We start from the raw sequence: 18,540 nt of genomic DNA, 5'->3' as shown, positions 1-18,540 counted from the left end.
ACATCAAGTGGAGAAATAAGCAACAGAACAGATTCTGTTCTTGTACAGATACCCAACAACAACAAAATAAAGTAAAAGAAAATAAACTGAACTGTTCCCATACATCAGTTCGTTAAAAGAATGACATCCAAAGCTTTCCCATAAGCCAAGAGTGAGTGTTTAGGGACAAGACAATCTCCACCCACCCCACATTTCCAGGGAGACTTAATGATTTAAGAGACTTTCAATCTCCAGTTTTTACAATTCTAATTATAAATCTTCATTCTCCCCTCTTTTGAATTCTTATAAAATTTTAGCAGTTGGTATCCTGAAAACAGCTGGAGCTAAAAGCTTATTAGCTATAAGTTTATACCCTCTGAAAGCACTGAATGCCAGCTTTTAGATAGTATAAAATGGTGACTTTGACCCAAGCAGATGAAGAGAATTCTGCTCCCAGTAATCTGGTCAGAAATTAAGTGAGGGCAATCAAGATCATAATCAGAATGATGCAATTTTACATTCCAGTATCTCACAACCAGTCTGGGCCAGGAATGCAAAGACCAGTAAGAATACTTGCGGGATTAGTATACTTTTGCAAGCACTGGTGCTGAATTTGTGATCAGAACAAAAACACACAGTATTCTGCATTAAATAGACTTTTTCTGCAAGTCTTCAAAATGTTTAAAGTCATTTTAATAGCAATTAAGCAAAATATACACTACAAAGTGTTCTCTAAAGTTAAACAAATTAAAAATCAAAAGAGTAGGAAATAAATTGCTCTTTTAACTTCTTGTTCCAGCAGACTGCATGACAAAGTCCCTAAAAGGGATTTTGGGAACTAGTAACTCACAACAGAAGCCAAATTCGCAAGCACAGTGTGCTGAGTTTATTCTTGGGTAAAAGCATGAAGTAACATGAAGGATACATTTTACCTAATGCATTTACAGCAGTAATATGATCCTTAGCCCTGGTCTACACTGTGGCGGGGGAATCGATCTAAGTTATGCAGCTTCAGCTATGGGAATAACATAGCCGAAGTCGACGTACTCAGATCACTTACTATGGTGTCTCCACCTTGGTGAGTCGACTGCTGCTGCTCCCTTGTCGACTCTGCCTGCGCCTCTCGTGGCGTGGAGTACAGGAGTCGAAGGGAGAATGCTCGGGAATCAATTTATCACGTCTAGACTAGGTGCGATAAATCGATCCCCACTGCATCGATTGCTGCCCGCCGATCTGGTGGGTAGTGAAGACATACCCTCAGCTATACTAAACAGCCTATTCATTTGGGATCATTTTGACAGGTCATGAAAGATACCACATCAACATTCCACGTGCAGCATGCCAAAGATCTACACAAGTATTTATTCACATGACAGCAACTCTTATGTCTGACAGTGGTACAAGCAAGGGAAATAAGGATAATAAACTGTCTGCAGGGTTATAAACTCTGAGAAAGGGTTAGGGCTTAATGACTAGATTTTCAAAGACACCTAAAGGGACTGTGCTCCTAAATTCTTTAGGCAACTTTGGAAATCTTCCCCTAAAATGTTGGAAAGTATACAAAAAGGGGACTCCATAAACTACAGGCAGTTAGCAGGCTCAAAAACAGACAGAGATGATGAGCTGAAGCTAAGAATGAATCAAGTTTAGGAGACACGTCTTTATGAAAAGGGGAATTAATACGTGGAATGGACTATAAGACAGCACTAGGAAGATATAATTGTAAATACATAGGGTACAAATACTGAACAGAAAGCAGCCATACCGATTAACCACACAGCCTACCAGCTATTTTGAAATGATATTAGGGTCTTTTCCATCCATTATTATTATTATTATTTTAAAAGAATCTCAGCTTCTGTTTAAGCTTGCTCAAAATATGAGGCTTGAGTCTCTCCAGCAAGTGCAACTGCACAATGCTGTGCCTACCAAGACAGGTATATCAGAAGCATTCACCCCTGAAGAAGGTAAATGTCAGCATCACTACTGCCCTCCCATCAGATTCCAATGGGTAGGGCAGATTTAAGTTCCAACAGGGGCTCAGCAGGTTTTCGCCGTGTGCCCTGACGCTGCTCCTGCACTGGCAGGTCCCACCAATTCCTTGGCTGCTTTAGCTGGCTCTAGGACCAGATGGTGTGGGGGCTGCAGACAGCTGGCATTACTGTGCGTTTTCCCAGTTCCAAAGGGGACTTTCCATTGCAGGAGGCCTCAAACCCATGTTTTGCTAGCAGATCTCAGAGAGTGAGTCAGGCCCAATGCATTAGGAGTATTTTCCCCCATTGTCCTCTTGAAGAGGACAAGTTAACTGAAGATTTCAAATGTATATTTACTTACTACTTTACATCATAGGAAATGGTGTCCTTATTTTTATCTCAGAGTCACATACTCATCATAATGCACACGTACATCCCTGCAACCTGGAGGTGAGAATACTGTATACCTCACTGTGTACAAAACTGGACATCTGAAAAGTTCAGAGATGGGCACTATCAAAATACTACTGTAGATACAGAGATGCAGGTATGGAGGTTGCCCAGTAGGGGTTGCTCTGTACAGGAGTGGCCTATCCTGTTTCTCTCAAATTTAGAAGTTATACAAAGGGGAGGAAAAAGTAGCCTTACCACTAAATATTTCCACATCAGATGTAACAGTTCATTTGAAGCAAGTCCCCCATGCCTTAAATCTTGACATACACATGTTTAAACACTAGACTAAAATTACTTCACTTATTGAATAGATGGTTAGATTTTTACCTGGAAGGAGCAACGCCTACCAAATTAGGACCTAGCCCTCTAAACAGAGAACGAGGACCTTCCTTTTGCAAGATCATCCTGGAAAACAAAAAGTGATTTTGAAACATTAAATACACATTAGAAGTGTATAACTGGCCTACATATTAGTGCTATAGTTTAGTTAAATTTAAGATTTGCTCATTTTTTACATACAAACTAATTATTCTTTTTAACAATTTAATACTGTAACTGCAAACAAAGAACCTAATTTTCCTAAAATATGCACAAAAAGTTAATTCAATTCTTTATAACATCATTGCTATATTACACACACACTTCTCAGTTTCACTTCACATTTTCATGTGTAAAGAACACAGATAATCCTAGGGCTTAGCAACATATAAATGTTTTCTTCCAGCTACAAAAGGGTCCTTTTAGTAATGAATCCAAATGGCTACCATCTATTATTACTGCTGGACTATTCATCTTGCTGTAGATTCCTGTGTACCGTTTTCAGAATGTGGGACCAAACATTTAATTTTATTGTTCTTTTCTCCCACGAACCTCTATCCCTAATACTGAATAAAATACGACACCTGGGGAGGTTCTTGAGAAAAATGTACTCTAGGAGAGTTGGATACAACAATTCCCAACATCCAAAAGGTTCTCATTTTAGGGATAAATTAACTCCAGTTAATATCACCAATCTAACCAAGGCAAAAATCAGATGCAAGCCACTCCCTACTCCTCAAACAAACAAAACAAAAAACTCACCACAAAACAAACAAGCAAACACCAAAATACGATCTCTGGTTATTTCAACAAAATTTCTTCAACTTTACAACACACACAGCAGCATAGTATCTTTAAACTATAAATTTATAATGTATGCTGAAACTTACAGGAAAATACCACATTACATACAAAAAGCTAACACCTCCTTCCCTCCAGCATACAATTTAAATTAGTATTTTTAAAAAATGTATTATATGTTTCATTAGCACAATAGGATTTCTAGCAAAATACAAGTCTTCTAAAGTGTGAAAAAAATACTGTTAGCACTCAAAAGATTCACAGAGCTGTCAGATATTCAATGGAGTATTCAGTCTTCAGCCTATTTTTAAACTTAATTTTGTGTCTGGAAAATGACAAATACTAATTTTGGGCCTGAGCCTCCCCTACCATAATATGAACAGAGACAGATAGGGCAGATACATTGGAGAGCATGCAACTCAGCTGCATATCTTATTCCCTTCCCTCAGCCTCCAGAAGCTCCTCTCCTACCATACAGCAGTTGTGGGGCCAGATTCTTCTTTGATTTGTATATCAAGAATTCCCAATGAAGTTACTGGGGTGAAAATCCAGGTTAAATCGGAGCCATTTCTCCTACCATTTGGATCATTCTTGCAAAATGCTCAGCATTCTGATTCCAATCCAGGAAAGCCCTTTAGCGTGTAATAAACTTTAATCACATGGGTAATCACACTGACTGCAGTGGGACTATTCAGGTTTAAAGTTAACCAGAGGCATAAAAGTTTTGTTAGATCGGGAACAAGGCATTCAGCGTCTTGCAGGATTGAGCCCATTATCAGCAAGGCTCTGGGAATAGTGTTGGCGGACGGAGACCACCACGCTTTTTTGAGGGACTTGCAAAGGAATGGACAAAAAATACTAAGCAATAAGGGGAAACTTTAAATTAATTAATGTCAATATATAAGAATTTTGAATACTTGTCCCATAGGGTTGTGACTTTTAAGGCAGGTGTACAGCAGCATAGGATTTGTTCTGATCTCTTGACATGGTAATGTCTCTCTGAACTTCCACACTGTTGACCATACCAAAACCGTTTAAGCCTAAACTTTGACGCTAATTTCAGGGGTCGCTTTAAAAAAAGCAGGGAAATACAAGTATAATCTCGGAGCCACTGCAAACCCCCCTGGAGGTTCACATTTTAAAATGACTTTTTTTAACCGCCAACTCGATGTTGCAATATAGGACATCGAGCTTATCAGTTTAGATATGCCATCCAATACAGACAACACTTCTCAGGCACATTTCCTGTTCAAAAATGACATCCAGGTTAACAAGAGAATTAGTTAGTTCTGCAAACTCAACTGTTGCGTAAAATGCCCCGGTCTGGAAAGGTTTCAAAACATTAGTTGTATGTGCACATTCAGACAAAGTACAGTGCTCAAGTGGATTTCAAATCTATTCTGAATACCAACATTTGAAAACAGTCAAATTCTGAGCAAGTGTGACCACTCCATCACACTCTTCTGCTTAGGGTGACCAGGTGTCCCAATTTTATAGGGACAATCCCAATATTTAGGGCTTTGTCTTACATAGGTGCCTAGTACCCGCCGCCCCCTCTCCCAATTTTTCACCCTGGCTATCTAATCACCCTACTTCTTCTACAGAACCAAAAATTTAGATAAAAAGTTTATAAAAAAAGCATCTGTGTTCCACAAAGTTATAATGGCATTATATAATCACAATCCCTCTTGGTTATGAAGTATAAGAGCATTCTTAGATGTTTGACAACATTTCAGCTTCATTAGTTAGAATGAGTTAGTACTCCTGCAGAAATTCTGTGCCAAAAAATTAAGCCAGTTCTGTGCCAAAAAAATAAAACTGACGCGCATATTTTAAAATTCTGCAAATCCAGGCACATACGGTATGGGTGGGCAGGCTTAACCCAGTAGGATCCAAGTGTGGAGGGGCTTAGTGTGGAAGGGATCCAGGTGTAGAGTGAGAGGTTTCTGTGTGAGCTCTCTCAGTGTGGATGTCTCACTGGGGGCTCTGGGTGCACAAGTGCTCATTGGGGGGCGGGGGGGTTGAAAATGCAGGGACAATCAATGGGTCTCTGCAAGGGAGCCAGGTGAGAGTGGTTGGGACTCAGTGTGTGGGGGAGGGGTCTGATGTGAGGAGATGGGGTTCAGCGGGGGGGTGGGGCTCAGTGTGAAGGGGTCAGGTGTGGGGTCATGGGGTTCAGCAGGGGACTTGGGGGGCTCAGTGGAAGGGTCTGGGGAAGTAGGACTTGATGGGGTGGGGGTCCAGGTGCAGCTGGTTGAGGCTCAGTGGAGCGGGGGTCTGGATGTGCAGGGGACAGGGTTTGTCAGGGTGACGGTTCAATTGGCCCGCTTAACGGGGAGACCTTGGCTGCTGCTGAAGGGATGCCGCATGCCAGGTTCCTGCTTCCCCTTGTGATTCCCGTCTCCTTTTCTTCCCCATCTCATCCCCCTCCCGCACTGCCTCATGCCCCATCCACCTCCCCTCACTTCCACATTCCCCTCCCTGTGCCCTATTCCACCCCCTCTCCTTTCCCCACTACCTCTTCCCCCCGCACACCCTCCTTTGCCCCCCCCCCCACTTCACCCCACCATGGGCACACACTGTTCCACAGAAAACAGGAAGGCTCACAGCACACAGAAGAGGAGCACGACAGGCACTAGGAACCAGGAGGTGGTGTTCAGCTGCAGAGTCAGCAGAGCCAAGACACAGCCTCCTTCAGCTGGGCAACTCTGCACTTGCAGAAATGAAGGGGGGGGGTAAGCAGTGGCAGGTAACCCCTTGTTCCCACCCATGCCTTGCCTCTTTGGAGGGGCAACTATGCTTTCCTGATGTTTTCTGCAGGGAAGCATAGGCATTCTGCCAGGGACGAGGGGTGTTCTGCAGGTGCACAGTCTCACAGAATTTCCCTAGGAATAAGTTAGAGGTGATTTCACAATCTCTAAAGTGCTCAACTGAAATGACTGAAGTGCTAGCAACTTTCCAAAAATACTTTGCAAACCACTACAACAACATATACTGAAACAAATTTGCCATGTTAAAAAGAATTTCCAAACACATTGAAGGATTTATTCCAAATTTCTTTTCCTACAAGCTGATCTGCACGGGCCAACACTTGTGGTCATGCAAAGTCCCTCTGAAGCAGCTCTGCACACATTCATCAGTAAAGGACAGATGGCAGGATCTGAGCCTACAGCATGATTGGCCTCACTTGCTGAAAGAGAGTCACAGGGAGTTAGACCAGTTGTTATTTAACCAGTTGTTATTTAAAATAAAATATCTTATATATTGATTTTAATCTCATCTGTGAGATGAGGCCATGTTCTCCCCCCCCAGCCTAGATTATAACAGGAAGCCCCATCCTTGTTGATGAGATAACCTGGAACTTCAGGGAGAGGAGGCACATATGTACTGGCCTCTGTGGCTGCCTCTTACAGCAGCAGCCTGGAAAGATCTGTAGAGTGTCAGGCTGGGATGTAGACACAGGATTAGTTTGTACATGATTCTGACTAATATTTTCACAACACAAGGTCAGCCATTCTAGTTGTATTTAAAGGACATCATGAATTTGAGAAAAACACACTTCTGTCTGAATAGGTTATAGCTGCTAAAAGAAAAAGACTACACACATTTCTCTCCTTTTTTAGTTTACTTCATGCATTTGAGCAAGTCACGGTTTTGCCTGTATACTCAGGGCCAGGTTCTGCAATCTTGTCTGTACAGACAGATCCATACTCCTGTAGAGTCCCACTGAAGCCAATGGGGCACTGTACAGGTACAGGGGTCTGACCAGAGAGCACACTGCAGAATCAGGGCCTTTGTCACACCTCTCTCTCTAAGGGACCCTTATAAATATTAACAAGAAAGCCACTATAAACTGGCAACAAGATTATTAAAAAAAATCACCACACATCATGTTGGCAGGCAGAATAGTTCGTGAATACAGCCTAAGATGGGGACCCAGAAGACATGGGTTCAATGACTTCCGCCAACTTGCTCTGTAATCTTGGGCAAGTCACTTTACCTCTCTGCCCTGGTCTACACTAGGACTTTAGGTCGAATTTAGCAGCGTTAAATCGATGTAAACCTACACCCGTCCACACAATGAAGCCCTTTATTTCGACTTAAAGGGCTCTTAAAATCGATTTCCTTACTCCACCCCTGACAAGTGGATTAGCGCTTAAATCGGCCTTGCCGGCTCGAATTTGGGGTACTGTGGACACAATTCGATGGTATTGGCCTCCGGGAGCTATCCCAGAGTGCTCCATTGTGACCGCTCTGGACAGCACTCTCAACTCAGATGCACTGGCCAGGTAGACAGGAAAAGAACTGCGAACTTTTAAATCTCATTTCCTGTTTCACCAGCGTGGCAAGCTGCAGGTGATCATGCAGAGCTCATCAGCAGAGGCGACCATGATGGAGTCCCAGAATCGCAAAAGAGCTCCAGCATGGACCGAACGGGAGGTACGGGATCTGACTGCTGTATGGGGAGAGGAATCCGTGCTATCAGAACTCCGTTCCCGTTTTCGAAATGCCAAAACCTTTGTCAAAATCTCCCAGGGCATGAAGGACAGAGGCCATAACAGGGACCCGAAGCAGTGCCACGTGAAACTGAAGGAGCTGAGGCAAGCCTACCAGAAAACCAGAGAGGCGAACGGCCGCTCCGGGTCAGAGCCCCAAACATGCCGCTTCTATGATGAGCTGCATGCCATTTTAGGGGGTTCAGCCACCACTACCCCAGCCGTGTTGTTTTACTCCTTCAATGGAGATGGAGGCAATACGGAAGCAGGTTTTGGGGACGAAGAAGAAGAAGAAGATGATGATGAGTTTGTAGATAGCTCACAGCAAGCAAGTGGAGAAACCGGTTTTCCCGACAGCCAGGAACTGTTTCTCACCCTGGACCTGGAGCCAGTACCCCCCGAACCCACCCAAGGCTGCCTCCTGGACCCAGCAGGCGGAGAAGGGACCTCTGGTGAGTGTACCTTTTAAAATACTATACATGGTTTAAAAGCAAGCATGTGAAAGGATTACTTTGCCCTGGCATTCGCGGTTCTCCTAGATGTACTCCTAAAGCCTTTGCAAAAGGTTTCTGGGGAGGGCAGCCTTATTGCGGCCTTCATGGTAGGACACTTTACCACTCCAGGCCAGTAACACGTACTTGGGAATCATCGTAGAACAAAGCATTGCAGTGTATGTTTGCTGGCATTCAAACAACATCCATTCTTTATCTCTCTGTGTTATCCTCAGGAGAGTGAGATATAATTCATGGTCACCTGGTTGAAATAGAGTGCTTTTCTTCAGGGGACACTCAGAGGAGCCCATTCCTGCTGGGCTGTTTGCCTGTGGCTAAACAGAAATGTTCCCCGCTGTTAGCCACAGGGAGGGGGGAAGGTTGAGGGGGTAGCCACGCGGTGGGGGGAGGCAAAATGCGACCTTGTAACAAAAGCACATGTGCTATGTATGTAATGTTAAGAGCAAAGTTTACCCTGAAAGAGTGTAGCCACTGTTTTATAAAATGTGTCTTTTTAAATACCGCTGTCCCTTTTTTTTTCTCCACCAGCTGCATGTGTTTCAATGATCACAGGATCTTCTCCTTCCCAGAGGCTAGTGAAGCTTAGAAAGAAGAAAAAAAAAAAACTGTGTACGGCTTCATCAGCCATGGCATTAAGGGGTAGGCTGGGTCCCCAAGGATACATATAGGCATTTCAACATCCCCAACAGTTATTTTCTGGTCTGGGAATAAAGTCCCTTCCTGCAGCTTTTGAAACAGACCAGAGTTCCTGAAGATGCGAGCGTCATGTACCTTTCCCGGCCATCCCACGTTGATGTTGGTGAAACGTCCCTTGTGATCCACCAGAGCTTGCAGCACTATTGAAAAGTACCCCTTGTGGTTTATGTACTCGCCGGCTTGGTGCTCGGGTGCCAAGATAGGGATATGGGTTCCGTCTATGGCCCCACCACAGTTAGGGAATCCCATTGCAGCAAAGCCATCCGCTATGACCTGCACATTTCCCAGGGTCACTACCCTTGATATCAGCAGATCTTTGATTGCATGGGCTACTTGCATCACAGCAGCCCCCACAGTAGATTTGCCCACTCCAGATTGATTCCTAACTGACCGGAAGCTGTCTGGCGCTGCAAGCTTCCATAGGGCTATCACCACTCGCTTCTCAACTGCGAGGGCTGCTCTCATCTTGGTATTCATGCGCTTCAGGGCAGGGGAAAGCAAGTCACAAAGTTCCATGAAAGTGCCCTTACACATGCGAAAGTTTCGCAGCCACTGGGAATCGTCCCAGACCTGCAACACTATGCGGTCCCACCAGTCTGTGCTTGTTTCCCGAGCCCAGAATCGGCGTTCCACAGCATGAACCTGCCCCATTAGCACCACGATGCATGCATTGGCAGGGCCCATGCTTTCAGAGAAATCTGTGTCCATGTCCTGATCACTCACGTGACCGCGCTGACGTCGCCTCCTCACCCGGTATCGCTTTGCCAGGTTCCGGTGCTGCATATACTGCTGGATAATGCGTGTGGTGTTTAATGTGCTCCTAATTGCCAAAGTGAGCTGAGCGGCCTCCATGCTTGCCTTGGTATGGCGTCCGCACAGAAAAAAGGCGCAGAACGATTGTCTGCCGTTGCTCTGACGGAGGGAGGGGCGACTGACAACACGGCTTACAGGGTTGGCTTCAGGGAGCTAAAATCAACAAAGGGGGTGGCTTTACATCAAGGAGTATTTCAGGCAGGACTTCACGGAGGGTTCCAATAAGAAACGGTGCACCTAAGTTATCGTTCTTATCGGAACAAGAAGGTTAGCCTGGCCTCTGATTGATACATGGCTAGATTTACCTCGCTGCACCTTCTCTGTGAGTGACTGCAGTGTGACCTAGAAGAATGAGTCCCCTAGACGGGGGAGGGGGGGTAGCAAATGAATACAGAACAAATCTGGTCTATTTCTTGTTTTGATCCACTCCATCTATCTTTTACATCTTTGGCTGGCAGCAGACGGTGCAGAAGGACTGCATGCCATCCACATTTCATGGCTGTTCGGCAGAAGATGGTACAGTACGACTGCTAGCAATCCGTATCGCCTGCCTGCTCACCATAAGACGGTTCAATAGGACTGACTGCAGGACTAAAGAGAATGACCTGGTCAAGTCACTCCAAATTTAGTCCCTGCGCCCATGTCTGTCCAGGCGCTCCCAGCCGACGTGGCCAGGAGTACCTTGGACATGACGATGACGACTACCAGTCGTACTGTATCGTCTGCTGCCACAAGGCAAGGGGTTGCTGCTACTGTGTAGCAATGCCGTACCGCGTCTGTCAGCACCCAGGAGACATAGGGTGACAGTTACCTGAGCGGGCTCCATGCTTGCCGTGGTATGGTGTCTGCACAGGTAACTCAGGAAAAAAGGCGCGAAACGATTGTCTGCCCTTGCTTTCACGGAGGGAGGGAGGGAACGGGGGCCTGACGATATGTACTGAGAACCACCCGCGACAATGTTTTAGCCCCATCAGGCATTGGGATCTCAACCCAGAATTCCAATGGGCAGCGGAGACTGCGGGAACTGTGGGATAGCTACCCACAGTGCAATGCTCCGGAAGTCGACTCTAGCCTCGGTACTGTGGAAGCGCTCCGCCGAGTTAATGCACTTAATGCACTTAGAGCATTTTCTGTGGGGACACACACACTCGAATATATAAAACCGATTTCTAAAAAAACCGACTTCTATACATTCGACCTTATTCTGTAGTGTAGACATACCCTTTGTGTCTCTATTCCCTTCCTATCCTTTGTCCATTTAAAACAGTCAGCTCTGTAGGGCAGGGACTGCCTCATTGCGTGTGTAGATACTACTCAAATACAAATCAAGAATAGCAAACTATCTTAAAAGGCTGTCCCATCAGAAACTGCATTTTTTTTTTAGTTAATTTTAAAAAAATTAATAAAGTTGACAATATCTCTTTAAATTTCCACAAATGTTATACCAATAAAATAAAAACCAGCAGGATCTTATTAAAGGGAAAAAGGCAAAATACCACATTTATTGTGAATACAGAAAGAATCATAATAAGCAGTTAGTTATAGCTATAACATTCCATTCAATCTCATATTTATTTACACAATCATTCATACAAATACACACACACACACACACAGGTTCTGCAAGGTTGTTATCATAGTTACTAGCCTTAGAGTTGCTCATGCCAAGCCACTGGCCAGGTGGCCTGGACATGAGAAGGGAGCAGGGCCTTGTCAGATGCTCATCTGATGCTTCTGGAAGTTGGTTTGCAGAATCAGACCCCGAAGTTCTCACTTTTTAGAGTCTATTTTTATAGGAATTTCTTCCTATGCCAGTCTATGGGAATTGCTTCATCATGTTGTTGCTTAATCAATCAGCAGATAGCACATTCCTGACGGCTCCGTGCTGCTAGATGTTATCTTGTTCTTTGGTTCTCCCATTCTTGAGGCTGTTGGGTGGATTCCAGTCTGCCCTCCGGGGGTCCTCTGGTTATTTCCACTTGACGCCTTCTTCAGCCGATGGACACTGGATTCTTAGGCTGGCACCTCCCTGATCATTCAGCTATTATCCACACCAAGCATCCATCCACGTACATCCTCTAGCTCTATTTTAATCACAATTGTTAATACAACAAAAGGGCGGGGAGTCTCTGGGTGCTGTTTCTGTTGTTAGAGTATTGCTTTGAGTCTCTCTCTCTGTGAATTGCTTTGAGAACAGACTCTGTCTTAGAATGTACTAACACAATTAGCAGCTTGCAAGTTTCACACATAGAGGGAGAGAAACAGTACCAAAAACCAAGAGACCTCTTAATTAGTAATACTCTGGAATTTAAACTATGGGGAATCAAACTCATTTGTTATTTTAATACAGAACTTCTTTAATATGATCCAACACTCAGTAGTGCTTCTGTGGCTTTAGCTCAGGCTTTCATCTGAGGAGAGCAAGAATAGGATCTCTGGAGAGCTATCCTGGGAGTCTAAATTCAATTACTTATATATACACACATATACACATCCAGTGGGAAATGGGTGCGTTTGGACAAACAATAACCAAAGCTAGATTCAGATTGCTCTAGGTTTTATCAATTTGTCATCCATTGATAAAAATCAGCTTAAAATATTTTGGTAAAAAGCATATTTTAGAGAACTACATCAGGGATGACCTTTAAGGAATACTGTCTACTTAACAACTCACATTTCTTTCTGAAATTTTTAACTACCCACTACAGTTATTGGTAACCCAATGATCAGAGATGATCTGACCCAACCCAACCACAACACTAATAGTCAGATACCACTGGGTTCAGGTCAGGTTGCAAGGCTTTACCGAGGACAGCAGTTCATTGCTTCTCATCCACACCCCAGTCCCAGAATTGTTCTTTCTTTGCAACTTATGAACATTAGCATCAATTACAACTTTTCCATGGAATTATCCTTAAATTGAGACTGCCACCTGAACAACCTAAGAAACTGAAAGCTCTGGATTTTACTCCTGGAGGCATTCTGCACCACTGTGCAATGCAGAAGTTTGCAGAAATTAACATTGTGTGCACAGAATTTCCTTTCCCCCACAGAAATGGACTGCAGTGCTGCTAGCCGCCACTGGGCTCTGGGGGTGTGTGTGGCGGGGGGTAGGGGGGGAAGCATGGCTGGGCTCTGGGCAGGGGGCTGGGAGAAAAGGACCTGAGAAACAGGAACTGGGTTGCCATCGTGGGTTTAACTCTCACACACAAATTCCCCCAGAAGTAGAGAGTGTGCCTTTATTGTTAAAGACATACTTGCTGACAGATATTTTGAAATAAATTACCAAAATAAACTGAAATTGGTGTGATTTTGTAGTATTATTCTGACAAACTAAAATTTGCAGAATTTAGCAGAATTTTAAAATACTGTGAGCAGAATTTTTAATTTTTTGGCACAGAATGTCCCCAGGAGTAAGATTTAGATGCAGCCTACCTGTTACTAGCCTAAGACATGAAGGGTGAAATTCTGGCCACACTGAAGTCAGTGGCAAGACTCCCATGGTCTTCAATGAAGCTAGAGTTTCACCTGTAATGTGTAGACCAACAATCAGGGAAGGAACATCATTCATGTATAAAATAATTAACAACTGGACAGTATTGAGGCCCAGTCCATCAAACTGGAACATTGCTATAATTCATCCAGTTGCAGCAGCACCACCACTTGATGCTAGAGCCTAGTCTGCTGCCCTAGAGGTTAGATTCAGGGTTTGGATCCTTTGTTGTTTCACCCTACTTGTTCATTCAGAACTTGGGTGGAACCTTCCGGGTATGAACCCTTTCAGGTGGCTATATCCAGCTTTTGATTAACTGATTGGTAGGCAGGGATAAAAATTACTGCTATTCTGAAATTTAAAGTAATAAATTTAAGGCACAACTCTGACACAAAAGCCACCCCATTCCCTAACAAACTTGAAATTCTTGCTCCAAAATGTGAGGTCGCTAGAAAAGTTTGCCTGAATTTTTTTTTTCCTTTTTTTTTCTTTTAACATGTGCAAAACAACGTATTTTTCCCAGCCTGAGAGACTCCCAAGTGTGGAAAATTTCAAGCACGGGTAGTTAAAATTTTGAAACGTTGTAAGCAAGTGAAAACAGGATTTTGGAAAGGGAAGTGTCAGGCAACTTCAATAATACACCTATAACAGAAAGTGTTGGGAAACTGAATAGCAGCTTTCCAGATCTTGGCAGAAGCAGGGTAGAGATTCTTCAGCTACTCTCTAACCACCATGAAGTTTTTGGTTATCAGAGATAAGAGGAGGAGGAAAGACAAGGGATAACCATGTTTCCAAGTCACGTTGTACAGTAACTCCTCACTTAAAGTCGTCCTGGTTAACGTTGTTTTGTTGCTGATCAATTAGGGAACATGCTCGTTTAAAGTTGTGCAATGCTCCCTTATACCGTCGTTTCGCAGTCGCCTGCTTTGTCCACTGCTTGCAGGAAGAGCAGCCCGTTGCAGCTAGCTGGTGGGGGCTTGGAACCAGGGTGGACTGGCAGCCCCTCCATCAGCTCCCCGCTCCCCTAAATTCCCTTGCAGCAGCCACCCAGCAGGCTACCAATTGCCAGCAGTTCAGCTGTCCCTCCCCCCACTGCCATGTGCTGCTCCTGCCCTCTGCCTTGGAGCTGCTCCTGGGAGTCTCCTGCTTGCTGTGCAGGGGAGGGGGGAAGCGGGGGTTAATGTCAGGGTGTCCCCCTCCCTCCCCCACCCCTTACCCCTTCTCCATATAGGGCATGGTGGAGAGAAGACAGGGCTCAGGATGGAGAGACCGCAGCTGCTGTCTCAACTTCCTGATCTTTTTAAAAGCAATGTACTTAGAGTTGGGTCAGCATACTTAAAGGGGCAAAGAGCATCTCTCTCTCCCCCCACCCCCACACACAGGGTGTGTGTCTCTGTCTGCCATGCTGTCTCCCCACCCTCCATTCGAGCTGCCTTGTAGAGTGTGAGGCTACTTTAACAACGTGTTAACCCTTGAGGGCTCAGCCGAATGCTAGTTCCCTGGGAAACATCCCACCCTCTTCCACCCTCTGACTTCACCGCCTCAACCAAGCTTCACAATCATCATTGCTCTGTACAGTATTAAATTGTTTGTTAAAAACTTATACTCTGTGTGTGTGTAAGAAATTTCCCTGGAACCTCACCGCCCCCCCCCCATTTACATGAATTCTTAAGGGGAAATTGGATTCGCTTAACATCGTTTTGCTTAAAGTTGCATTTTTCAGGAACATAACTACAATGTTAAGCAAGGAGTTACTGTATTAGGGTCCTGAACTCCTCCCTGGGTCAGAATCTCTTTGGCTATCAAAGTCATCTGAAAAATTACAGGGAAACAAGGGTGCTGACTGGCTAGCAAGGTCATTGAAAACATTCTTGTGCAAACATAAATGCCATGAAAATAAAATGCATATTTAGGAGCATTCTGTATCATTTGATACTGTTTGGCATTCCTTAGTATAAGGATCAGTTCTTCTGGGGCTGAAGTTCCAGTCCAATCTTATTCTCTCACAGTGTGATCAAATGTTACATTTAGATAACCATTTATGGAGTGGAGACTGTAGCAGGACTACATTGTAAAGAACTTACATTCAAAAACCTCAGTGCACAAACCAACTATGTTTTAGAAGGCAAAAAGTTAGGGGCTGTCTGACATTATCTCTAAAGAAAAAACAAATAATACCCCATGAAAATTAAAAAGGATCAGAAGAACAGGAACATGCAGATAGTACTCACTTCAAACAATGGAGAGGTCCAGGAGATACTCTAGTTACTCGATTGACACTAGCACCATTCACAGTGCTGAGATGAACTTCAGAGATGTAGAGTGTAACAGAGGAGGACTGCAGCCGTGTTTTCACAACTTCCAGTGGACATGTCAGAATTGCACCAACAGTACCCCCACATCTGCAAAAAGAAATAAGATTATTGCAATTCTAAGCCATGAAGGAACTAGAAAGGTCATTACTTTAGCTAAACGGAAGATGGCTCAGGATCATGGTGATAGAGAAGCTAACAATAATCTGAATTCATGATAGTAGTGTAGTTATTACTACATGCCCTTGAACTAGTGACACTGATTAATCAATTTCTCTTTGTTAATCCCACAACTAAGAGTGAAAATTTTAACTGCCAAAACAAGTCACTCTGATTGGTGCAAAAGTGCACTACCTATAGTGCATACAGGTCCTCTCTGATCTGGAAGGTGAGTGTCTAAAATGTTTAGCTTCTTATGGTTGAAACTTAACCTTCTCTTCTTAATTTTTGGTGCATTCCTGATCAAACCAAAGCAGTTAACATTCCCAATATGCAAAACTGGGGTGTTTATATGAGGATATGTACACAGTACATTAGCACTATACACAGGTAATAGCAGGGGAGGTAAAGAAACCAGTAAGGCAAAATGTTAACATTTTGCCTTACTGGTTTCTTTACCTCCCCTGCTATTAAGAGCTATGTTATTCCAGATTATTTCAAAACCCCGCTTTAAATTTTGGCAATGGTAGCAGGGAAAGCAATAGTCTTCTGACAATTTACTGGCTTACTTCTTCAAGGCAAGGAAGTAGATTTACTGTTCAGAGAACAGACCACAATGGACCTGAATCTGGGAAAATGAAAGTCTTCTTATCTGGTTAGAAATGGAAAGAACCACGGTCCTTTCAAGTTTCACTGTACAGTCCCGCCAATCATCTTTGAGAAGCGCTGCATCACTCCTCCTCCTCCCTCCCGCAGCACAACACAGCCAAGTAAATGGCATTCTGACAGTTTTGTAAAGGACTCATATTATTGTGCGGTGCTAATAATTGCTTTAACTAATATCTACATACCCATCTGCTCAATGCACACTTCGCACAAAAAAAACCTCTCAGGGAAAATAAGTAAAAATAGAAAGTACATGAATCATGATTAGGGCATGAAGAACACCAATGGTTCTTTACTGCTACCACTGCTGAAAAAGTACATGCCTCAACCTCAAAAAAGGCTTAAATATTATTCCACTTCCCAGATGAGTTTATATAAACAATCCCCCAATTGATAAATCCAGAGTTCTAGACTTCACTCTGATCATTCTAATTTTTGCAGATTTAAGTCAGAACCTTACTGTTAAATTAAATATAATGATACCAATTCTACTTGCAGCTACACTAGGGGTACTCCAACTGAATTCAATAGAAGTGGTGCTTGCTTAGCTGAAGGCAGAACTGGGGGCATTGTTTGGAATAAGATTCTAACCATCAAATATTTTCTGTTGAAAGACTAGGAAAGTCTCAAAACTGATAACTGTTTAAAACTTCTGTTGATTTAACAGCTCTTTTCACCTACCTGTTAATATTACCATATAGTGTTTCATTTAATGATTAGGGGTAAAAACCCATTGAGTTCAACAGGGCCAGGATTTCACCTTAGGAGTTAAAACTTTCCGGTAATAGATAGTGATTCTAAAAAAATTAATGTAATGCTCATGAAAGGTCCCAGAGACAGAACCCAGGAGAATGAAATCCACTCTATCCAAAGAACAGGTAACAGTGAGAGTTTCTTCACCCTGCCACTATGCTTCAGTACTGATATACTTCCCACCCAAACGTAGTTTAGCTTCTGTATGAATCCTCAATCCTTTCCTGCTGCACAGAAGGCCACAAAATTCATGCCAATTATGATTATGGTTTCTGTATTGCATCCCACTAGACTAAATTCACAAACAGTTATACAGTTATAATAAAAGTTTGGTCATCTTCACCCATACTACATTGAAATGAGTGACCCAGAAATATCTCATTACCAATCCCCAGATCCATTCAGTCTCTTCTCCAATTCCAAGATTAGTCTAAAGTGAATTAGATTAACTTCCAAGTTTTAAATAGAAGCACATGTTTCTTGACCATTTCTATTCTCAGCACCCTGAGTCACTATACAGTCACTAAGGGATTAGGCGTCTCAACATACTAACAAAGAGTGTCTGTGTATTAAATACTAAATAGATTCCAAAACTGGAGTTCAAATAATATAGTGATGGGGCCATAAGCACTTTCACACATAGAAAAGCTAAAATAGCCTCGGGCAATGGTTTTTAACCTTTTTTCATTTGCGGGCCCCTAAAATTTTGAATGGAGGCGTGGACCCTTTTGGAAATCTTAGACATAGTCTGTGGACCCCCCAGGGGTCCACGGACCACAGGCTGAAAACCACTGGCCTAGGGAAGTACGATAGAATATTAGCTTATTAATTTAACTGCACATATCTTAACTTGGTAGTGAAAGTAATTTTAAAACTAAAACTTCTTATTTACAGCCATACAACTATATACATATATAACAGACCTGTTCTATCCTAGCTCTTATATACTCTTTTCATCATTAGATTTCAAAGTTCTTTACAAAGGAGGTGCAATTTATTTTGCACTGACTCTCTACTTCATGCCATTTGGAACATTTTCCATCCATAGCCTGAATATATTTTAAATGCTACAACATGTTAACAAATGTGTTATCTTTACACAAAGCGATATACAAT

The 18,540-nt window shown here is 43.2% G+C and overlaps 1 protein-coding gene across 1 annotated transcript in view; it reads right to left on the bottom strand.

Moving 5' to 3' along the window:
• SLC25A36 (solute carrier family 25 member 36) overlaps positions 1-18,540 on the bottom strand; it is a 62,968-nt gene that overhangs the window by 26,229 nt on the left and 18,199 nt on the right. The window contains 2 exon segments of the mRNA XM_077826040.1: positions 2,733-2,810; positions 15,766-15,936. Coding sequence (XP_077682166.1) covers positions 2,733-2,810; positions 15,766-15,936 — 249 coding nt within the window.

Source organism: Eretmochelys imbricata, chromosome 9, assembly GCF_965152235.1.
Source record: "Eretmochelys imbricata isolate rEreImb1 chromosome 9, rEreImb1.hap1, whole genome shotgun sequence".
Lineage (NCBI taxonomy): Eukaryota > Metazoa > Chordata > Testudines > Cheloniidae > Eretmochelys > Eretmochelys imbricata.
This window is presented reverse-complemented; position numbering and strand designations above follow the sequence as displayed.